At 42.6% G+C, this 25,307-nt stretch overlaps 1 protein-coding gene across 3 annotated transcripts in view; it reads right to left on the bottom strand.

Moving 5' to 3' along the window:
- Positions 1-25,307, bottom strand: part of zfhx3b (zinc finger homeobox 3b) — a 159,800-nt gene that overhangs the window by 61,818 nt on the left and 72,675 nt on the right. For all 3 annotated transcript variants that reach the window (XM_081358883.1, XM_081358881.1, XM_081358882.1), the window contains exon 3: positions 21,803-22,299. In XM_081358883.1, coding sequence (XP_081215009.1) covers positions 21,803-22,299 — 497 coding nt within the window. The remainder of the gene's footprint in view (positions 1-21,802; positions 22,300-25,307) is intronic.

Raw genomic sequence — 25,307 nt, forward strand, 5'->3', positions numbered from 1 at the left:
TGCTGTTGAGAAGTCTCCCCTCCGCAGGGGCCCCCAGAACAGCCGCATGCAGGCCCCTGGAGCCAGAGAAGGCCACAGAGTCAGCATGGCTTACATTACTACTCAAAATTCATTTAATTGGCTGGAAGTTAATGGCAGACTTACAGGAGAGCACATGAGCTGTGGGGAAGTGCAGTGGAGCGAAACCTGAGTGGGCTGGAGGGAGTAAATGTCTGTGTGTGTGTGTGAGAGAAATAGAGTGCACATGTGTGCAGCAAGAGCGGCCCATCTTTACAGGACATGAGTTTTGATTACTCTCTCTCTCACACACATGCACATAACGACCCAAGTAAGGATGAATAAGTCCCCTGTACTCGTGTAGGTGAGGAAAAGCTAGGGCGACTCACCTCATCCACCCCGCCGCAACTCAACACTGTATCTCTGCCTGTTTTGCTCCCATCACGCACAGCTATCACTTTCAACACCTACCTGCTCCTGTGCATGGATCTACAGAAGCATCCACTTATGTGGGCTGAAAAAACACACACCTTTCACACCCATCGCCACTTTAACTGCCAGAGAGCCGAATACAGGGCAGGCACTCAGCATACTCTGTGAAAACCTCCACAAATGTCAGGCCCACAGCGGAATCGTGGTAAAGCAACTCAAGTACACAAGTACATTGGCACAGATGCTTCTAGCTATTCAAGTTATTCATAACACTACGCAGGTCCATGTGGGATTCTCAGTGTTGCTGCAAGAGTGCTATTTTCTACACACTGTTTTCTTTTAGTCAATTGAGACCTCAATTAAACCTCAATTTTTGATTTCCATGAATAAACTTTTTTTGACTGACTATGATTGTTTGATTATATATATATACACACACACAAAAAAACCCTATATTAATCACTATATATATTTTCTTACTTCATCTCATAGTTTTAGCAAAAAAAAAATTAAAAAGCAATTGTTCTTGCTGATGAAAAACATGAACAGTAATTTTGTTGATGAGTTTAACACTACAGCCAGTTTTCATTTTCAATTTGAATTGCAAGCTTGTTATTTAGAGTAAGTTAAAACTGTCACCATGCTTATAACTGGCTACCTGAATAGTAACATAACTGGTTTAATATAAAAGATTTTTAAAGGTAACTCTATTGTTCCCTTGAGTAACTGTGGTTTGTTAAACGTTATGCATGAGCAAAGGGACCAGACGCTTGACATGTATTGGCCAAGCATTCACCTATGCAATTGTGTACTTGTGTAGAGTTTTTTTTCTTCCCTGGCCTATAGCCATACACAAATGGCACGCGCACACACACACACACAGAGAGAGAGAGAGAGAGAGAGAGAGAGAGGGGGAAAGAAAGAGAGAGAGAGAGAGAGAGAGAGAGAGAGAGAGAGAGAGAGAGAGAGAGAGAGAGAGAGAGAGAGAGAGAGAGAGAGAGAGAGACCCCCCTTTGATCCAACCCTGACTTCTACTATTAAATTTGGCAGTGCTCTTAATACAAAATTAATGCATTAAAACAGATGACTATCCAGTGGCTAAATAGCTATCAATTTCTCCCAGAGCTGACGAATTCCCACTGTGAGTGAGCCAGAGAGTGTCTGAATGTGTATTGCTTTGTAATTATCCCAATGATTCTCGGCACTTAGGCCTGGTGATTTCCACTCAAACTCGCTCACACACATACGTCTGCGTTTCTATCATGGTGGAGATGTTCCATTGACTTCTGTTGTTTTAATACTGAGCTAATGACATTTTCTAACCCTATCCGAACCCCTCAGCACAAACCATTCTGCATTTTCATCAAGACATGTTTATAAACACAATTTGTCCTCATAGAGAAAGGTGGGGGTTGGTTATTTTTGGTTTTTACTATACTTGTAGGGACATTTGGTGCCCACAATGCAAGCTAAACCTGACACGCACATACCGTCTGAGACAGGAAACTAACAGAAACTGGACTAATGTACTAAGTCAAAATGCTTAAACACTGGCCACAACACTTCATGTCAGGTTATATATCCATTGATATCATGATGATGTGAGGTCACACCAGCACACTAAACTGGATTCATTCATATGTCATTTTGATGGATACAGTCAAGTGCACTGACACCTTTGTAACCAGCCTAATGATGTCATTGGTTAAATAATAGCCAATGAGATCACTGCTCTGCATCCTGAGATGAGACAAAGGGGTTTGCCTAATGGGCAGAAAAACCCAAGCAGAGATGAGACGGGAAGCTGCACCCTTTCTCACATCTCACTCTGTGTGTGTGTTTGGGTAGGTTTACTTAGCTGTACTTTAATGGCAAAACTGTCCCGAAAAGTTAAAAATCTAAATACAAACGGTTCCTTTTTGCAAAACTACAATTTTTCAGTTGTTATTGACACTAGTGACCGTAAAACACAGACACCCTTTATTCTCTTTCAATTCTTACAAAATGTGATTACAGTGGCAGATTATCGATGAATAAAAACTAGTTTTTCAAAGACTTGTAAAAGTAAGCTAAAATGGCATGATTGCATGTTTGACTTTGTTAACACTGTCGGTTAGGTTTAGGGTAGGGTCTCTTGTAGGTGGAAAGTTATTTTATACAAGATAGAGCATTAACATTAGCGCCACTCACATTTCATTTCCAAACTGCTGCGATACGTACAACAAACAACATAAAACGTAGCGAGTTTCAGATAAAACTGAAAATGCTTTTAGCACCACTGGACATTTAACCTTAAAAGTTTGGTGAAGATACAACGTAATATCATTTTGCAGAAATGGCACCAAAGGCACTCTTTTCCAATGAGCATTATGGGCAGGGATTTGGCTTGGGTTGGGCTGTTGCAATTAAAGAGCTTTATAAAAAACAATTGAAATCTAAGTTCATCTTCATTACAGGAGGTACAGTACAGTGTTTTAATATTTAGTATGCTGTGAATGAGTCTGTCCTACCTCCTTTACTTCACCATTTTTCTATCTCGTTTCTCACTTAGCAGCAGTAGTTTAAGGAGTAGCAGAACCGCGACCACAGAAGCTGCACTGGATGCCAAGTTCAGCGGCTGGTTCAAATTAGCCACTGCGAGCGGCGACATGCCCAGACGCTGTGCTGTGGCTGGAGAGACAGCACGTACCCACCCCTAAACTGCATACCTGCCACTTCCTGCACTTCTCTCACTCTCTGCAGTTTCCAGGATCGCTTTGCTCTGTTCTCCTGGAATAGCCATTCTATCACTTCCCAGAGGAACATTTTATAGCTCAGATGTTGCTCTTTCATATCTCAGGAGTTAATGGAGTTTAATGTTTTACTCAATAATTAACTGTGTTTCTACTGTTTCTCCTAAAAATGAGAAATAAAAACAGTCACAAATGAAACAACAGTTGATAATGTACGGGTGTAGATTTAAAATGAAATGAATGAATGTAGATAGCGAATTTTGAGAAAAATTGAGATCTTTGAAGATTTTAATTGAGATCGCATTAAAATCTCTGGCTCTTAAATGAAAGACTTTGCTATCTTGTCCAATCTGAGCACAATTTGTGACATTGTTCTCACACTGACTGAGGAGAAAAGACAATCTCCATTTAATCTCGGTCTAGGTGAAACAACTGAGACATTAAAGTGATCTTATTTGTGATTTCTCTTTACTAAACTTTACCAAGTTATAAGTCATGTTGCAGATGTGATACAATGATTTAAACAATGGCTGTGCTGAATATGTGATTCAGTTCTTTGTAATAGATTTAACTGGTTTGAGTGGATTACTGTACATGTGCATTGAGGAAAAATAAGGGTGAAAAACAGAGAGATGGGGGCCTTAAAACAATCCTCTCCAGCAGCTTATACCACCCCGGTGCACTTTAACAGTAAATAAAGCAATAATTATTGAATTCCTTTGGAATAAATAAGCAGCTAGAAAGTAAACAATAGGAACATAATTGTAGAAAGAAGGCAATCAATGCCTGCAGTCATTTGGCTTGTGTTGATTATGCGTACGCTCGTTTGTGTATGTTTCTTTGTGTCTTTGAGTAAAAAGCAATAGCGGTTAGAGGGAGGGTGTAGTGACAAGCAGTTAAATAATACCCTCTCGCATACACCGGCGCAAAACAAGCATGGGGTAATCCTTCCTCCAGTAATGCCCCTGCATTTCCAAACAATGGTTCTCAATCAGCTGATCAATGTGTCCACATAATTCATTGTGCGAATCGGTCTAGGTGAGGGAGGAAGAGAGCAAGGGAATTCTATAGAAGAGATCGAGAATGGGAACTCAGGGCAGTGGAGATATCAATACCCAGATCAGAGATGCTATGGCAGTGGCAATGCCCAAGGCCGTTTTAAATAAGGACAAGAATATACACATAATGTAGTATTTTAAGTCAAAATAAACACGTTAATTGTAAAATGAGCTGAGCCACATTTTACATTAAGAGACTTGGAGATCATGCAGGAAATTAAGTTTAATCCAGGGTTGGGTAAAATAAAGAGTTGCAAAACTATATTAATCGCTAGACGTCGCCTTCCACCATGAAGAGCTAATTAACAGCTTAGCCTCCCATTGTTTTTATGAACGCAAGCCCTGTAGCGCCAAGCCGCATCCAGCCCCGTAGTACAATAACTCTGCCTGCAGGAGGCGACAGCTGTGTGGAGCTCTAGGGGCAACACACACAGCTGTTCCAACTGTCCCTAGACATCTGCGGCCGCCTGGTGCCATCTGGAAATTTAGGAGGGCAGTTTAGGACCTGTAGAGATCCTTCTACCTCCTGCAACCTCCAGAGCGCTTCCCAGAACTAACCCTCCATTTTGGTAAGAGACAATGTTGATAATTATTGGGAAAGGACAGTGAAAGAATTCTGTGTATGTCTCAGGGCATGCAGACAGGAGACAGACACGATCAATCGAGAGACATTCAGAGGTACTTAGACCGTTCAATGATGTCTTATTTGTTATATTAGCTTAAAACACATGACTTGTTCTGGTGTTCTAGCAAGAACAGAATGATTTGTGAGAAAAACATACTTGCAAAAGAAAGCACTGCATCTATTTCACAAAGTCAAATACATAAAAGAAAACACTGTTGGAGACACCAAATGAGTCATGTTGTAGTTATGAGAATAGTACAGTAAGTGTAACATAACATTGTAGCAATACTGGTAAGTACATGTAACCTATGCAACAAGGACACTGTAAAATAAAGTGTTACCCAATATTGTTACAATAACGGTCTGAACTTAACTGAAACTGGGGACTGACTAAATTCATTTTTGTTTATCTATAGAGAGTTGATGTGACACAGCAAACATCAAACTTTTCGTCCACATTCTTCTGGGACAGATATCAAATGCTTCATTCAAAGATCCTGAATGATGATCATCAACATCTATAAAAGGCAAACATTTACCAATAACCCACAAATTAGCGAATACCCAAATCCAACCCAAGTGAACAAGACCTTCTCCTAAAAAAGTCATAGACGTGATGAAAAGGACACCCCACAGTATTAACTCCTCAGGTTTGTATGATCTAGCTTTCACCTCCAGCATTCCTTGTTAGTCTACGTGAATATTTCATTACCACATAATTGGTTGATGCTCCAGGCTAGGTTATGAGGCAGTAAGAATGCTCCCCTCTTCCTTGTTCTTCTTTTCTAAAATTCACAAAGGGCAGTCTGGAGTCGGCAGCGTGGAGTGTTTGAACTGGTCTCCAATGAGGAAATGTTTGAGTTGCCAGGCTCTGCCCCTCTCATCTGCCCGGCTTCACCTTCACCCACAGGACTAGTGTAATGAGAGGGCCTGATCGTGGCCCTGTGCCAGAGTAAATATTTAAGCTCAGCTTAAAGAGCCTGGCTTTTATTAGCTGTGTTGGGCCTACAATGGCGCAACAGGCCCTAAGAGTTCTCACCTTCTTAACATGCAAATGAATAAGCGGGGGCGGGCCGGGGGTGGTTGCTTTGGGAAGCTTATTTGCATAGCACATAAGCATTCTGAGTGTCTGAGGGCAATGTAGAGGTAACAAACTTTGAGCACCTATCCATTTCTAGTGTTTCTAAAGATATACTTTGTTTGCCTTTACTCAATTGCTTTGACTTCTACTAACTTCATAAAGAGCTTTGAAGTCCCAAAAGCCTAGGATACTTAGCTGTAATGTACGTGTCACTAAATTTGAGCAAATTAACTTGTTAATTAGTGTCATTAACCTAAACATACAGTGCATCTATACTGTGAGAAACAAAACATATGGTGTGGTTGTTCAATCTGTCCTTCATAAAAGGACTGTTCTAGCTTAGACTCCACTGAAAACATACTATATTACATAGTCCTATTTTGAAAACACAATGTGTACACAATGTGCTGTGCTGGTTTACACACGTATAAGATGTCTGTATTATCAGGGTATTAATCAATTAAAAATAAGTCCATGAAAATATTACATCCCCGAATCGGTGTATGTTTTGACCTTCAGCAAGACATGAATTTGAAACAAGCACTTTTTAAGCCCTGGCCTCTAGCCTATGCCCTGAGGAGCCTGAGCACTTGTGTTGAAAATTGGAGCTCTTTGGCAGAGGCTGACCTGTCCATCCCATAATCTCACTCTTCTCTCTTTAAGCAGAATACACATGGGTGCTGAAAACATACAGGGCTTTATGGGATCCGTCATCAGTGTCTACTCATTAGCTTGCAAAGGAAAGAAGAAATACAACTTTACTTTACATAAAAAAAGAAACAAAGTGCTCATTGATCAGAGTAATCAATAGTGAATCGATAACCTAAGCCCTCATCATTCCAAGTCCAGCGTAATTACAGCTGAGATATGGTCATTATCACTAAAATCAAAAAAGGTGCAGGTCTAACTAAAGGCAGCTCAATTGCTTCAGTGTTGCTGGGCTTTGCAAATACTGTACAGGGCCCTCTGAAGGACCTCTGCATGCGATTCCCAAAATAACTTGCTCACGCCATCAGTCATCGTGTCATTGAAGAGGTTGCGGCCATTGCTGCCCATTTGAAGGCATTTAATTATGTGCACTGCTACTGCTTCAGCATAGCAAAGCTTTGTATTGCTCTTAATGTAAATTTAGTTATATACAGTATATATAGGATAGCATTAAGCAACCGCCTTGTGATTTTAATGTACTAAATGTTGTGGAAGAGTGCCTTCCTTATGAGATTTGCAGCCTAGCATTAGGTGCTAGCAAAAATAAGAAGCTCTGACACATTTAAGTGTCAAAGGAAGAGGAGAGGTCCTTAAAAGTGATGAGATATGGCAGAATGGCAGTAGTTGGCACCAAACCCAACCCTGTTTTGATTTTGAACTTGCTGTCCATGCAAATAGCATTGCAGATGCAAGGTGACAGCGGCGCAGCGTGCAAAGTGCTAACAGGTAGAGACTGCTAGAAAATACATAACTGGGCCTGAGCATGCTGCTAACAGAGAGGCCCTTACTCCTCCTCCGGCTCGAGTTTCTGTGTCACTTCACTTTGAGCTGCATACACGATGAGCGGCTGGAGGCATAAGTGCACTTGGCAATGGCGCTACGAGAGAAGTGTATACAGTTTCTAAACCAGCTCTGTGTCTCACTCTCGCCTTCTCCCTTCCCTGCATTCTCCACCAAAGCGCCGGGAGCGCCATGCTTGTAAAAGTAACCACAGCTCTTTAAGAGGCTCATGTATTTACAAACGGAGGTATGTTGAAATCAAAGGAATTACCACATGACATAACACATCAAGCAGCCAGCGGATAGAGAATTTATAGGGCGGATTCGAACATGGGTGGTGCGCCCAGGAACTATGCCATTGTTTGATCATGCACAGCCACAAGCAAGTACAACTCACTCACCTATGACAGGTCCCGAGTTCACTGGCTCATTGGCATCAACCCCCACCTTTTGCTGCCTTTCTCTCAGTCAGGTGGTTACAGGTGTAGAGTTCTATTGTTTTCTACTTCCTGTTGATCCTCCACTTGCTGATTTCTCCTCACATGTTGCTTTTGAAAGTAAGACTCTGTCTGGTTATGTAAGCCTAGTACATGAGCTGTTCTCACTCCTCATCCTGCACCTCTTGTGAAGTGCAGCAGTTAAATCTGTTGTGCTCTGTCCTAGTTGGATCTAAAGAATCGTTCTCTCTCTCTCTCTCTCTCTCTCTCTCTCTCTCCCTCCTCCTCTTTTCCTCTGTTGCTCTTCTGCCTAATATCACCTCAGTTTTTATTTCGCCCGCCTTCATCTGCAGAGGACTAAAAATACATGATAAATGGTACATGATATTTTAAAGTCTTATCTCTTATCTGTTCTTACAAGGAAATAATAGGGTAGTTAATCCTGAAGATCTCCCTCAAATTGATTAATCAGCACATACGGACAATCAAATAAATGATTAATATTCTCCAGACCTGCGGTCGGACAGTTACCCCCCAAAGCATCACTAATAATTCAGTAACCCTTCCCAGACCAAAGCCTCGTCTGCCTGTTCAGCAGGAGCTCTCTGATGCAGTGGGAGATCTTTGAAGTTGGCGCATAACAAACTCGCAGTGCTCTACGCATGGCTCTACCTGTAGATTAGAGCACAACTGCTGGCCAGGCCAGAAAGACATTGCAGTTTTATTATAATGGAGCTGAATGATGACAAAAATGTAGCTGCATATCCTCTAATGTCTGCACCATGATGCCCGACAGATGTTTGGCAATATAGTAGACTTTTTAAGACAGCAGGTTTTTAGAAACCGGTTTGTTAAGATTGGGGCTAATTTGTGGCAAAAGCAAACATATCAGATAAGTAAACAGTATTGTCACAAGATAGTCTCTCTGCCCTGGAGAGAAGCAACTAGTTAAGATAACTTGAATGTTACATAAGGGGGTCTTGTCCTGCTTGCTATCTGTGTGTCATCCTGGTTTTATATTCAGATGTCTTCAGACAAGCTGTTTAGCAGTGGTTCTCCCTGCGCTTGCACCCGGGCCACACCCTGTCCTGGTGATGGATTCCCTATTTATTCAACTATTTTTAGGACAAAGGATGAGATCTCCATGGAGAATGGTTTTCTTTCTCTACCATTACTGAGTTCTCTAACCCTCCCACAGAGGTCAACAAACAGCCCTCCTCACCAAGCCGACCGCATCTGCCAGCTTGCGCACTTATTAAAGTGTGAGTGACCCGGGCCTGGACACCCCTCGTCCACAACGACTGTGGTGTGTGCGCATCCGTGTGTCTGTGCAAACATATGTTTAGGTGTCACAGCTTTACCATGTGGACCGGCATCACCAGTCCCACGCTAGTACTGACCCTTAACTGCCTACCCCCACCTTGGCCTTTGTGTAGGTCGCCTGGCTGGCTGGATAGCTAGAGAAGCCCGTGCAGCTGTCTACTGTCCTCTTCCCGGACACGCTGTCTCTGGCGTCCATGCTCCTGCTTCCGAACGTGGCTATACATAACATCACAGCGCATAGTTCCAAACCTGACCACCACCTGCATTCTGCCACTCAACCTGGGTTGCTCGACAGGGCTATGCAGTTTCATTAGCACAAAGACGCGGAATTAAACTAATCCATGTGTCTCTCGCGCTGTGGCCGGAGCCCCATACAGCCTCAGCAGGGGCACCATTAGCCTTTCAGCGAAAGCGGGCTGATCTGAAACCCTGCCAATACGTCTGTTGATGTATGGCCTTAAACTCTAATAGGTATAAGCGTGGTGTGCGGGGTGGTGTTGTGAGAAGCCAGGCTTTTCTATAACCGATACAGTTAACTTTGATCTTGTCTTAGCATGGCCTGTTTATAAATCAGCAACGCAAATATTTATGAGCTGGATGGAAGAAAATGGCTAGTCTGGTTTATATCCCTGGCCTTCTATTCTTCCTTGCCGCCCCATCCCACTCCCTCCACCCTCCTCCTCCTCCTCCTCCTCCTCCCCCCGGCTCATGTGTCGACGAGGACACCACAGCAGTGGGGTGAGAGAGCACAGGCCCCAGGCCACATCTATCATGACCACATTGTGCAGCTTTATTGGCTGGTCATGGAGCGCAGGTCAAAGGCACTCCAGGGGAGGGCAGAGGAAATCTAGATATGCAGGAGATAGAGGAAGATATCTAAAAAGATAACACAAAAAGTTGACAGGTGGGTCTGTTTTTTGCAAGCCTCTCTAACTCAGTGTGGGTTTGGTCTAGGCAAGGTGAGGCCTGAGTCTCATCCAGTAAAGCTCAATAAATAACATGAGACTGTGCTCAATAACTACTGCCTTTTTGCTTGCTCCCTGCACACCTATCTGTTTCGGCCCGCAGTGCACACAATGGGACGGGCCGCACTGGCAGATGCACAGGTTTTAATTGCTCCCCCCAGTCCTGACCTCTGCTCCTGATCACCCTCTGATATACAGCATCTCTATTAAGCTGGGAAGTAGGTAAATATTCTCCTAAAGACCCTCCATCCTAACGGCACTACTGAAAAAGGAGGGAAAAAAAATCAATCGCCTTTTTTCCTTTGTCCTTCGCCAACTCTATTAGTTTTCCCATTTTATCTGATGTTGGGATCCAAAAACGCAGAGACCACTGCTGAAGAGGGGGCAGCTGTGCACGATCTTGGTTTGATGCAAAGCTGTATACATCATGTGTCTGGTTTCCTGGGAAATGTGTGGCTTTGTTGTGTTGTAATTCAAATTGTTTTGAAGACTCAAGTTTGGATAGAGAAGCCATATTTTGGGAGAATGAAAATAATGCTTTTAAAGAATGGCTAAAGATGGCTAGCATTCTTCAGAAATAGTCCACAGTGAATTACAAATTATTGGGCTCTGACTCAGATATTTAAAAAATTCTGTGTTGTGTCTTGTTAAGCTTGATGACAACATGCAATGTGGACACAAATATGCAACGCTGTGTGTGTGCTGGAGTGTTTGAGAGTGCAAGTGAGTAAAAGGGGGGCAGTGGTGATGGTAGTGGTGGACTGGCTTGTAGATCGATGCAGTGATTGGCAGTTAATGGCTTTTCCTGTTCAGCCTTCGTAACCTCGCTCTGATGGCTGTTGCTTCTGATCAGAGATGGCAGATTGCGTTTGATTTTTGTATATAATAGAGATGCACTGATATAAAAAAAATTCAGCCGATACCGATAGCCGATTATTCAGAATGATATCGGCCGATGCCGATAGTTTTTTTTTTTCTTATGGATAAAAAATAACTAACAAATAATGCTGCAAACTATACAGAGAACCCTCTCATTTGGTACACTATAATATTAGAGACAACAGAGCTATATTCAACTAGATATAATATTTACACTCAAATAAAAGCTGAATATATATATATACATATATAATTAACAGTAAATAAAGCTCCTCTCTATTTTTTTTAAAGCTAACTAACAAATGGATGACTTTCCTGAGGTAAATCAACATTAAGTGATATTGTTCACAATCTGTTTTATTGACATCTTTCCAGGGTTGAAACACTGATTGAGTGATTACATGAGACATGATACAGATTTTAGTAAGTTGTACTGTATCTTTCAACTTACCTTCTGATATTCATGCACGTTTTTCTAGATATAATGTATTAAAGTGCAAGTAAATACTTTGCTGCTTGACGTCACATTTGAGAGCGTCAAAACGCCATTTATTGTTTGAATTTCCTGATAAAATGTACAGAATTTGAAAGATGACGCTTTGTTTCTTTTTAGAAGTAACAAAGCACAGAGCTATTTGCAATTATTGGATGAGAGGCATGTTACAGATAATGTTTAGTGAGGGAAAACTGCAGATCTGGCAACCCTGGTTTGAACTACGGGTAATTCATAGGGTCAAATAGAACCTGCTTTTGTGTAGCAGTTTTTAGCTGTTAAGGCCTTATTGTCACATTAAATTAAAACTCAACATGAGAGATTTTCTTCACACACAGTGTGATTTACAGTCGGTCATGTTTTACCACACCCTTTTGATTGACAGGGTATAAACTATCTACTCATTCAGTAATTCAAAGGGCCTGTCTATCACACAACAGTTGAACGATTGAACAATAAGGCACATTTTTGTGCTTTCATGATTTAAAAAAATGACCTGAACATGAGGGCCAGCATATGTCTATAGTGAGATTTGAAATAATTTGGCTAACACTTCCATACTCAATGCTTTATTCACCTGATTTTGAATAAACGGCAGCGATTTTACAGCCCGTAATTTTGAAAATTTTGAAAGATTCCTCAAGCCATAAAACGAAATGAAGGAACTCATCAGAAATAAGATGGAATGGAAGAGAACAAGCTATATTTCAGATTGAAAGAACGTAGAGGGAAAGTGCATATCCTATTCATAGCAAGCAGAGTAACAAAAATCCATATTTAAAATGGTTGAGGGTCAACCAAGAGCTGAGAATCTCATAACTTTGAATGTGATGCTCTAGTAGAAGGTGATTTCTAGAAATCTGCTCAGACTAACAGACGAACAAAAATGTAATTCTGTGAGCAGGTGTATGTGTGCATGTGTGTATATAGGGATCCACTGGGACAAACCAGTGCTGAATTAATACACACATGCTGCTCCCTTTGCAACATCAACAAATATTTAATAAAGCCTGCTTCATATAACTCATTAATATGGCACTCCCTCTCTTCTCTCAGCGCTTAATTTAATATAACAATAATTTGAATAATCATTTGCATACCAAGATCTAGTAATCTTGTCTAGTGGCAAAAATATAACATCTCCTTGAGACCTCGTTTATTCAGTAGCAAAGACAGGCTTTCTGGTTCAAATTAGCAGAACAAGACCATTTCAACCTAACGAGTATAAATTAAGGAAATTCTTTTACAGTGACAGACATAACCCGCTCAAACGAACGATCAAGTCTGCGGCAGCCTAATTTTAGGCCTGGTGTTGATTGAATGTGGTGACGCTGTGGGGATGAAGAAAGAGAGAGAGAGAGAGAGAGAGAGAGAGAGTTTGGTTGATCCTGTGGGGAGTGGGTGGAGGAATGTGGCGGGTGTGCTGAAGAGTTCCTCTGCTGTCTCTGTGTTCCATCTCTGCGCCCACAGCGGCAAGATCTCCACTTCATAAATCAGCACTGCTGTTTGAAAAATGCTTCATGATACACAAATGTGTGAAACCACTTAACAACAGAACAAAAGTGTTTCTCCTACTTTCAGCAGCTGCAGCTAGTAAAATAAGGCACCTCTGAGAGGCTGACCTAAGAATTCACCTCATCAGTGGGAGGGGCTTCATAAAGAGAAAGCCTCAAAGAGAATGTTGGGATACATATCTGTGACCATGCATTTTAAACACTAGGAGTCCTGTATGGGCGACTAGAGTTTGAAAGCAGAGAATGCAAGGGTTGTAAACTTGCAATGAAAGTTTGACCTTGAAAAATTAAGTGCTACTCCTTGACCACTCTGTTTCTGGCCTTCACATTTTCTGTCTACCCACTAACCTCTTTTCATTAGAACACAGAGTAAGAAGGAAAGAAAGAAAGAAAGAAAGAAAGAAAGAAAGAAAGAAAGAAAGAAAGAAAGAAAGAAAGAAAGAAAGAAAGAAAGAAAGAAAGAAAGAAAGAAAGAAAGAAACTGAGTATTTGGGGACAACGTACTGAACTCTAAATGAGTCACTTTCTGATGCTGATGACTTCACATCTCTGCCTTTTAATGCAACAAACCGTCATCTCCACATATTACCTTTATCCCTCATTTTCCTTTTTTTTTTTTTTTTTTTTTTTTTTACATGTCACTTTTCTTGGTTTACCCCCTTTTTACATGCATAAAAGCACATGATGAGAAAACAAGGTGTGAAATGATTTTTTTTCCAGAGACCCCAATAAAAACCATATGACACCTCAGGCTGAACTGCTTAATTACAAAGGGATGAAAATCTTTAGTCTGCATCTGGTGAGAACATTGCCCTCATAACACTGATAGATTTATAGCTCCCAGTCCTAACCTTGGACTCCAGTGCATGGCAATTAGGCCATGCATAAGACGCCTCAATGAATGTCCATCTCAGTGGGGCGAAGTCAGGCTTAATTTTATTTAATTTTTTACCCTGGGCTGCAGTTTTAGACCTACACAAGGCTTACCTCAAGAAATGTCTGAGAGTTGGTAATGTTGTAGATTCTTAACTAGCTCAACCAGCAAGGATCTCTGGGTAAACCAATTTCACAACCAATTGAACAGCATGGCTACCACCTGCACCAGTATCTTACATGCATAAACCAGCATGATGACTGACCAACTTCAACTGTTACACTTTGTTGGCACAAACTGGACCAGAACTTAAATGTCATAAACCAGTCTAACCCAGCCTGGAAATTCTAAGCGGTTATTTCAGCAGGATCTAAACCCTTGTCCCAGCATCCATCTGTTCCACACTGAACTATCTTGCTGTAGAGTGGACCTTGATCTCACACATGTAAACACTCCAACTTGTCTAGCATTAGAAGGATGTGGATTTCCTCATTTCAGCAGAACTTCATTGTGAATATTCAGAAGAGAGACATTGACTGTGATGAGGGGTGAGTGAAAAACAGTGAGGTCCAAAGCCTCATTTCATGTGTGGATTTATTTCTCCCAAGACTCTCTTCAGCAGCCCAAAGCTAAACACAGTGTGTTTTCCAGCGCTCTGCCTTCAACTAAGCACCGAGAGGAGCCTTGCGGCCTGGGTCACTCACAGGCCATTAATCTGGTTGCTAAGTCACTGATGTATTGATGCTGGTGAACCAGTAAGCCTGCCTGTTGCTCTCTTTACCACCCACTGTCTTTCCCCCCAACACTTTCTCTTACTTCCTAAGGCTCACCCAAAGTCTGCCTCAAAGAAAACATACCTGCCAACTTGCTACTTTGGTCACTTTCTGTAAGAAGGTTCGGCCTTACCCATCCAGGGACTAAGCCATTCAAGGATTTGTTCAAACTAATTTGACTCACATTTGACTAACAAACACATTTGACTAAAAAACATACATCAAGCTGATCAAATTAGGCTAATAAAGAGTATTTTTGATGACTGAGCAAACATGCAATCTCATTACGCCAGAGAGGGGTTGGAGGTAGAGGGACGGGTTGAGGAGCTTCTGATCGGAGGGATGTGGGCTGAGATTGCAATATAAACTATAAAACTACTGTATAATATCTCTTACAAGAGTGAGGCTGGCACTACTGAGATAAAACACTGATTAAGGCATGTTATAAACAGGCAAATTTGCTAAAAAAAATCTGCGCTGGGAACCGAGAACGTAAAAGTCAAGAGGTTCAAACCCGGGGGTGTAATCCATGAATGCAAGAACTGCAGAGACCTATCAACATTGTGCCCTTGAGCAAGCCACTTAACTCCAGGGGGATTGTGGCTGTAGTAAGCGAACTTTTAAATATCTTCAGAGCATCTACTAAATGTCAAATAACTACATAAAAAAGTCAGGTCAGTCTTGAACATGTTTAATGCTCGACAGCATAATTGCACTCAAGATAACTCCTCTCATCAATTTAAAATAGATTACTTAGCGTGATGGTGCGAGTGACTACCTTTAAAGAACTTTCTTTGTTATAACTTTACAGTAACTTCCATTGCTTATCCTATTCCATTGTTTAAAGTGTTTTATAAGACACAGATCTTCAGCGTACTAAAAAGAGCATTACAGAAGGAAAGGTTGCAAACATCGAGAGAAAACAAGGAGGAAGATTTGGCTGAAGAAATATTTAGTTTTCCAGGCTGGTTGGATTAAAGCTATTTAACCTTAAGATGAGAGCAGCGGAGAGGGACCACCCACCAGCTTGTGACCCATGCTGGTTTGTTTTGTGCACAATAGGTTTTTGCCTTGTTTATTAGATTTAAGGGAGACAAAGAGCCGAGAAAGATGTGCAAGAGGAAAGAGCGAGACACATGCAGGCGGTTGAAGCGCAGACGGAGTTAGTCACAAATATAAGGCGAAGGAGGGAATAAATCACAACAACAACAAAGACGCGAAAAGATGCGTTTTTAGCTTCTAAGGTGTTCTGGGTGGTTTCTTAACGCTATTGTTCGCCAGAAAAAAAACTAATTCTGATTGTTTAGAAAAGTATAGGATACCTCTACTCTACAAGCCGTACAATTTGTGGTTTAATTGTCTGTGGCTAAAACGTTGCAGGAGAAGTTACATGGCAAAGTTTCAAATACTCAGGGTTTTTTTTTATTTCTGCCTATGTCTACACAAACTTTACAAACTACCACAATCTTGTGTCTTCCTACTGTGGTGTAACATACTCTCTGATCAATGTGCACACCCCTGTCCCTCATCAGACTCCAATCCCCTGTTTGTGCTGATCAGGCAGCAGATAATAGGATCAACAGCTTCCTTCAGCAGTGGCAGAAGCATTGCTTAGTTGCTCTTGTCTGGCTGCCTAAAGAGTGAGAGGCGGGGGTGGGGGCCAGAAATCAAAACAAACAGCTATTACAACACAACAATATCAGCTTCTCGGCCTCTCTACAAAGAGATACGCTCTCTCTCGCAATCCATATAAATACCCCTGTCCCTCTCTCACAACTTTTGTAATATACTGTAGGACAACATATGAAAACTGTGTATGGCCTACCATGTGTATCTGTTTGGCTGCTGGTCCCTCCATTGAATGCATGCACGAACACACACACTTATAGGTGCAGATGCATGCATAATCATCAGCTGCAGCTGTGCAACGGGTCAGCGCCTGGCTTTTCTGAGGTGGGGGCTGAAGGAGTTGTGAAATTCCAGCAGACTTCCAGACACAGCTTTAAGCCTGCCCACTACTCTACAAACCAATGTCACACAGCATAACGCTCCTCCCACGCTAACGGACAGCTCTCTCAGTAAAACTCGACTCCTCTTCTGGAGAAAAGCCCTCCGCCTTTTGTCTTAAAGGGAGCTTAGCCTCTGTTTGACTTCTGTGAGGCAGAGTTCAGCACCCTATGGGCAACCTTGTGCTGACATGGATCTACATCATTGAGACCTTATAATAGACATAAATATGATATATACAAATTTAAAAGAGTCTCCTAATTATAAACCTGGGCTTATATACGTGATAAGGACTGACTGGAGGGAGTCCGAATGTCTCAGAAGAAGCTCTGTGGATATGGAATGGGCGCTTTATTAGCGCGGTACTACCGGTAAATCAAAGCTCAGCCCTTCCTGGAACAGCAGCAAACCTTTTTTCCCCACTGAGCACTATTACTGAACAATCACAGGCCAGCCATGATAATTAGCAGAGTATCTCCATCTAAACGAGCGCCTCTCTCTCTCTATCGCTCTCAGACCTGCTCCCCCCCCCCCATCATCTTTCACTCCGTCTCATCTCTAACTGATGTCTGGAGGGACTTATGGAGTTTGGGTGTGGCGCTCTCTCTGGCATAGAGGTTAAGCTTCACTGTCCACAGATGAAAGATATAACCACGGGCCGTACCAATAGTGGTAAAATGCTCCCTTGCGACTTTAACTCGAAATTACTCTGCACTTTTATTTGATAATAAAAAACAAACACAATCTTGCTGGAGCCAGGGCATTCTCAGTCTATTTGTTTTTGATGATTGGAGTAAGTTACTCTGATGAGGATAAGTCATGATAGAAATAATAATTATTAATGGAGATGGTAAGCCGTATTGATCAGGATTCAGTTTTAAAGGGTAGAACAATATCTGAGAAGCAGATTAATACCTTTCGGTATAGCTACTACGGTTAATCCCCCTTCTACGCATTACTGTCTGTTTTATTTTACTGTGTTTTTTCTTTGTTTTCTCCAGAGCGTAGACATTTTCCTTCCTCACGCCCCAGCTGATCCGGTTGCATTGCACTGAAGGGAAAAATAAGTAGAGAGAGTCCAAAATCCAGACGTTTTGTACTGAATCCTGGGCCATGCTTGGAGTGCAGTCAAAGCGCTGTTAGCATAGCTGAGGCACATCAACATGTGCTACAGGGTTCTGTTAAGTAGGAGTTTTGGGCTATAGTGAACAGATGACAGAATGTGTGAGCATGTGTGTGTGTGTGTGCGCGCGTGTATATCTGTGCATGTACAGGGAGTGTGTAAATGTGTGCAGCACACAGTTTGTATAGTTTGTGTGTTTAATGGAGCGAGACCAGCACACTGGTGCTGGTGGTGCGGGGGTGAATGTTATGAGGCCTTTCTTGGGTAAAGATTCCCTATGTGATAGTGACGGCACTTTCTTCCTCTCTTTCCACGGCCAAGCGGCATCTGGAGTGGATTTTGTGCGAGCAGACACCGAAGAACATGATTACATTCAGTTAACTGTGCTCTAAACTGATTATGCATGTGCCAAGCTAATGGACTACATTTGCAAGAGGAAAAATAACATCCAATCAATCTCAATTACCCCAGATTGTACCGGCCCCTGAGACAAGGAAGGTAGCCAGCCTGAGGCTCCTCCTCTTTGCTTGATAGGCCTGCCTGGAAGACCTGCCTCTCTCCATCCTGTCTGGAGCGGAGAACCAAGTCTCCAACTCAAGACTGACATGAGTGCAGCCCAGCACCTGAGACATGCTTGCTCAGCATGAACAAGATCTCAAATATCGAGTGAATGTGTCCTCTACACTGCAGGGTAGTGGTGTACATACTTGTGTATATAAAAGTGGTGCTAGAGAAAATTGAAGGACGAGACATGAGTGATCATGGAGTATATGTACCCTTAAAATCATCATGAAATGGCATTCACAACTTTTACTTCTGTAACGATGTACTGTATTTCTAAGAGAAACAGCACATCAAATGAGCACAAAATGTAACTGTCAGGGATGAAAAGTGTCTTTATGACAGGTGGTTGGAGTGGGACTGAAAAATATGAGGGATCGGTAATGCTTTTAATTGGAATAATGTGCACAGATCAAATGTGCACAATGGAATCTGCAATGTGTACTGAGAAAGCAATTAGGGTCTCTTGATTTCAAATTCACTTTAATATACATAGATTAACTATGTGTGGCAACTATCTCTGATTTTGCAAATTGCAAGTTCCACCAACAATTAAGAACTTGAGAAGCCTAAGCTTTGTGATGACCTGGGTATTGTTGTATGGCCCATCTGCAAATTCTTATGGGTGACCATCATGACATCATTCTCACCACTACAAAGCAGCCAGCGAGCGGGAACTTGGAGGGAACAGTGGAAGGTAAAAGTTCATCTGAGATGAGTGCAAAACTGACTGATGGGTGTGTCTGAAACCAGAGTGGAACTCAGACCAGTACCACAGACACCAAAGTCGGGAAGCATCACCCCTGCTGTGCAGTGGTCCATGCGGTTAAGACAATTCTCCCAAGCCTTCCAAAGGCTTTCGGAACATTCCAATCCATGGGGTGGTGGGGGAAGGTGTATTTTTAGAAAGCCCTAATATGTGCCGCATACCACAGACTCTCAAATTATCCCATCCAGCTTAGCCTTCAGTTTAAACCTTCCTTTTTAATTCCAGTAATTACAGACTCCAATTTACGGAGCTGTGCACACAAAGGGCCTGTTTAATGCAAACCAGTTTGATTTGGGCAAAGTGTCCCAAGGATCTACCACATCTTAGGGCCTGTTTATGCTGACTTGATAATTTATTTTCTCCCAGCAGGAGGTCTAAAATTTTTGCATTTTGTATCATATTTCTTTGTGTGTGTATGTGTGTGTGTGTGTGTGTGTGTGTGTGTGTGTGCGTGCAGGAGGAGGGGGGGGGTAACTACTTGTACAGTCAGCATAGCTGAGCTAGCAAATTATACTGTTGATGTCAGGCAGTCAGTATGTCTATCAGGGCTATAAATTCACTGCAAAGTGAAGCTTGTGTCATTCTGGGGTTAGAAACCAATGCTACAGCAAGACCTCAGCAGCAACATGTGCTTATCGTCCTCTAATCACATTTGTATGTCATGAAATACAGCTATAACTCAAACTGTGAATGTCTTAGTTTGCGGGTAGGCCTGTCGCCACTGACGGAAGCTGCTTGCTTACAAGGCTGATGCTGTTGTCAGTCAACTCGGTTCTCTTTTCCTCTGTTCGGATAAGTGGGGCTTTTAGGGCTGAGGAACCATTTTAAGCAGCTTAAAGCTTACAAATTATCATGCTTGGATGTGTCGAACATTTCTAATCTGCCACAGAGTATTGAACATTTGCAGTTAGGTGGACTAGTCTCTTCTCCGCTAGCTCTCCATCTTTAAAAGGAGCACCGGCAGCGGAAGGAATATTATGGTGCTTCTAAAGCATTTTGGTGCTAACAGTAGACTTAATTATGCTACGAATTAGGTGAATTTTGGAATTCCCCAGAAAAAAAGCTCCATACATCACAATGAATTGCAGTAAGTGGCTAGATAAGATATTTGTCTACTATTGCTTACCATTGATGCTAAAACTCAACCTGGTTCCCTTGGTCTCAAATCCTGCCTGGAGCTACATGAGGCCCCTGACTACAGCAATGCCTCCACAGGTCAGCCAAGCATGTCAGGAGTCTTGTGTTGCATATTTGAATCATTGTGGTATTTGTAAATATGCTCAATGCATGTCCCAGCTTGAGTATGGCAGACAATCTCAGCTCTGGCTTGTCTGCTCTCGTCTCCAGATGCAGAGGAAGCTGGTTTTTGGCCTTCCCCTAATTACCATTACAAACTAGTTTGTCAGGGAAACAGCTGACCAAGAGTCCCTCAGCCCAGGGCAAATCTTGACAATGCTAGAATATCTCTGGCTGTAAAAGGTTTACAAACAGGAAACTTTCAATGAAGTCAATGGTAAACTGGACCTAGTCTAGGTATTTTATTTCAAAATATCATAACATAGCTCTGCCTCTGAAATCACTTTTCTTTTCAGCTGTCTTCACTAAGGTGGTGTCGGCTTAGCTAATTGTTTTAGGCTACGTTTGGTTAATAGGCAATTATGTCCCACCCTACATTTTCTTTTCTTTTTGAATATTCTAATTCACTCAGAATTATGTCAAAGTAGGTTGCAACTACTGTAACATTTTTGACATTTTTGTTCACTGTCCAAAGGTATAACACTTGATAAAGGAGAGTAAATAAAGGTCAAGTAAGTTTGGGCAGTGATATGCTGCTGGTGGAACGTGATTCAGTATCCAATTGAGCATGTGAGAGCAAGAGATAGAAAGAAAGGAAGAATTAAGGAGAGAAGTCCCTGTGTGCAGTCGTGCCAGTCTAGGTTAAACACAGCCTGAGCTGGGCTCCTAGACACACAGGATAGGTGCCTAAATGGAATCAGGCCTGTTAGATTTATGGCCATTTGTTCAGAGAGTGTTCATCCATGGGCTATTATGGAATGATTAGTGTAGAAGGTGAAGCTCCAAGTCCGGCGAAAATCAATACGGCTGTCGAGAGCGATTCTGCCCTTCCCACTCCGAACGGTATTAGCACCAAACCTCTGTCTCTTCACACTTCTTCATCCTCTCTTCCAGCAATTTCATCAGCTGCCCTTCTCCCCACCCTACTGACCTGCCATGTTCCTCCCTCCCTCTAAGTGCCCCTGTTCTCCCCTCTTCATTGCACGCGCATTAGGCCTTAATATACTGCACTGGGCCATCACTCATAGTCGACGGTAGAGACGGAGAGTGCTGGTCGATTCAGTCGTACAGTAGACTAGAGGTGTTTAAAACCTGTGGTTAGTGTAACATTGTGTCCTAACCAAAAATATGCTACCCTCTTCCATGTTGATCAGAGTTTCTGTCCTAACCTCCCAAAACAAGCTATGAGGCATTTTGTTGTTGTGTTGTACTGGGTAGCTCCACCCACAGTGAAATCTTATTGGAACCAATTTTTTTTTTTTTTTTGTGAGATTGCAGTTTTGATCAGCATTTTTGCTTTCAGTATAGACAGAAAAATGACTTGAAACTTGTAAGCATGGTGCTTGGTTAGTATAGGACTACCAGAGTCACTCACCTTGTACAGTTTGAGACTGGCCTCATGGCGGGAGTTGACCGTGTGCATCCTCAGTTTTTCCAGGCTGTTGGTGTAGTAGTCGCAGGCATTACATTTGAGGTGCACAGGGTTGCCAATGGCCACGCACTTGAGGCGCCACTCATTGCCCTTGCCACCCTCTTTGATGTGTGCCACCAGCTGGTACTTCTGCACATGCTTGTCAGTCTTGCAGTGCAGCTGGAAGTTGGCCTTGAGCTGCGTGGTGTAGTGGCACAGCTTGCACTGGTGTGAGTCGCCCACCACCGCTCTCCACTCCTCCTCTGGCAGTGAGCGCTCGGCGCTCATGTGCAGGCCCAGTATCTCCAGGTTGTCGGTAGTGAAGCGGTTGCACACAGCACATTGGAAGAGTTTGAGGGAGGGGTCGCTGGTCTGGGATAGGCTTTCACCCAAAGTCATCAGTTCCTCTGAGACCAGCTGTCCTCCACCCAGGCGTACATCCATGGCAATGTCCCCTCCAACTGAAAGTAGAAGATACAAAAAGCGATCAGTGAAAGGTAACAGTGAGGGTTTGGCATTTTCTCTGTGTTGATTTTCTCCACTCATTTAAACTTACTCAATAAACAGGGAAAAGGTGCATAGTGTAGCCTTTTAACAAAGAGTCATGTTTGTCTTTCCTGTCAAAGTGGATTTTCTTTCCAGGATTGCATGTGTGTATTCATTTACATAATTTTGTTAAATCAAGATTATCCTTTACTATGAGCTCAGAGAAAGAGTAAGAAAAGAGAGAGTGGAGGTGTGGATTTACACAGTCCTGCACTTTCATATCCCTGCCATTAAATCAACTCCAGAAGCTGTGAGGAGAGGCTCAAAAAATAAAGTTATTCAATCATTATCTGAAGAGTTCCCAGTACACATTACGGTAAATCAACTACAGGCCTTTTTTCCAAAAAAATAATAATATAAAAATTAAATCGTCATTGTTGAACTGGTTCTTTCACCTTTGATTGGGAATCAATGCAAACACCCTCCTGCTCGGAGCGTCTGCAAATTTATGAATTCATGTATTTTTAAGGAATGAAAAGAAGGTGTAGGAGCCAAAGAAATTAGATATTCAAAAACAGAAGCACAAGGCATCTAAGAACAGATTGGGGAAGAGGGCTAGAGGCTGAGATTTGGAGACAAGAGATGCATAGAAGCTGTTTCCTCAGTTCGCTGATCTTCAATCTGCCACTGCCCAGACTGAGCGCACCCGCTGAACCAGTATGGCTTTACACTAAATGAATTCCAGCAGCTCCTTTTATTTATTGGGGCAGCATGCAGCCTGCTCATTTCACCATTACCTTCAGCTTTTAATGCAGGGACAGAGAGACCTCTGACAATGAAAGCCATTTTAATTTCTTTCCATAAACCTCTCATGTAAACACCTGTAAATCTGTAGGTTATGTTCAGAATTCATAATCTCTTAAACATGTCTTGTAATGAACTTGTAATATTTAGAATATTTTGCTTGTGTCAATCAATATTAATGTTTGAGTAGAGAGGGAAAATGTTAAGGAGAACACTGTTAACGTTAATCTAAAAGTCCAGAGATGTAATTTGTCACTTCTATGCACACATCTAAATATTTTAAATAAATGAAAGTGCACTGAACATTCCAGATTGTTTATGAAATGAACATTTCATAATGTTTTGTCATTTCTTATGTCCTGTCATTTCTTCCCTGTGAAATGTTAATTGAACATTCCCTCACTGGAAAACCAAACAAATGGCTAGCAGAGGGAGGATAAAAAAAAAAAAAACTATTAGTCATGGCAATCGATTCCTGTTTGTGTCTTTGAACTGGCAATTGTGGGCTTGTAGACGGAATGCCAAATTCTCCACTATGCTGCTGAATTACCCTCACTAGGCCCTTTTACTCCCCCCCCCCCATCATCTTTTACTATGGTAAAGTATGTAGCTGCAATTACAAAAGCAGGAAAAAAAGACGAGTCGGTATGCAGTGGTACCTGTATAGTATTGACATGAAAACCGTGATGTTTAATAGGAGCCTAGAGGAGAGGGCCATAAGAAACACTCCCTCGGCCCCAGTCTACTCAGTCACACTATCTTTCACGAGAAACACAGGGGCAGCAAAAGGGGGAATTTCCCAGCGAAAGTGACCCAGATATAATGACACAGAGGATGCGAAAAATAAACTGAAGCTTGAGTGTTAAGAATATGCGTGTGCCTGTCTTTCCCACTTGCTCACTCACTATTTTTCTCTGTGTGCCTGTGTCTGTTGTGGAGGCTGAAATCAGCAAGGCTAGGATACACTAACTTGAATACATTAAAACGTACTCGGTTACTAACGTAACCTCGGTTCTCTCTAGAAGAGGGAACGAGTACTGCGTTCGTAGAACGCTGCGGGAAAAGTCTCTTTTCACGAAATACTGAAGCAAAATTATCCTTAATTTTCATATTTGTAAAACGCATTGCAGCAGTGCACAGCCATGGCGAGACGGCTCGCTCACTCATTGGCTGTTCTGCGGCAACTGCATGAGCCTATCGAGCGAGGGCTGATGCAATATCAGACCAATGAGAGCGCTTCGCGCGCTCCTCGTCACATCCCGCCGAAACGGGTGTGGCCATCCCCTATAAAAGGAGCTCGAGTAGGCTGATTCAACTGGTTTTCATCGCCGAAGCGAACCAGAGCGAACCGCGCGCACGGCAGGGAACGCAGTACTCGTTCCCTCTTCTAGAGAGAACCGAGGTTACGTTAGTAACCGAGTACGTTCTCTTACGAGAGTTCTCTCGTACTGCGTTCGTAGAACGCTGCGGGAACCACTTGTAAGACGCCGTGCGTGCTGGGATGAGAAAACACCGACCACTGGAAGCTAGTCCAGGTATACAGTGCATAATCACCCGGTAGACTTCGGAGAGTCTGGAGGGGGGGGGGGACAACCACCCTCAGATAGCTGCGTCCTAAGACGCGATATAACATCACATAGGCAGGGGGAGGCCTGGCTAATGTGGGAAATGTGGGTCTTACGCAAATTTTTGCCCAGATATATGCGCCCTTAGGCGCGAAACAGCGCCACATAGGCAGGGGAAAAACCTGGCTGATGTGGGAGATGTGGGTCTTACGTAATTTCGCCCAATGGATGCGCCCTTAAGCGCGATACAACGTCACATAGGCAGGGAGAGCCTGGCTAATGTGGGAAATGTGGGACTTACACACTTTCGCCCAAATAGGTGCGTTCTAGACGCGATATAACATCACATAGGCAGGAGGGAGCCTGGCTAATGTGGGAAAACATGGGTCTTACACAATTCTGCCCAGAGAACTTCGGCGGCGCTGTGCGTCTGCGATATCAGTGCCGTGTTAGACAGCTGACTCGAATACGCCGAAAACACTTGGCTTGCAAGTGCGGTGAAGTATTCGGTGGCGTTGTGCGCCTGCGAAATCAGTGTCGTGGTAGACAGCTGATACGGCTAAACCGAAAACAACCTGGCCTGCAAGGCGGGAACTTCTAGGTTGTAGAACCTT

The sequence above is a fragment of the Scardinius erythrophthalmus genome, assembly GCF_964197995.2.
Source record: "Scardinius erythrophthalmus genome assembly, chromosome: 2".
In the NCBI taxonomy this organism is placed as follows: Eukaryota; Metazoa; Chordata; class Actinopteri; order Cypriniformes; family Leuciscidae; genus Scardinius; species Scardinius erythrophthalmus.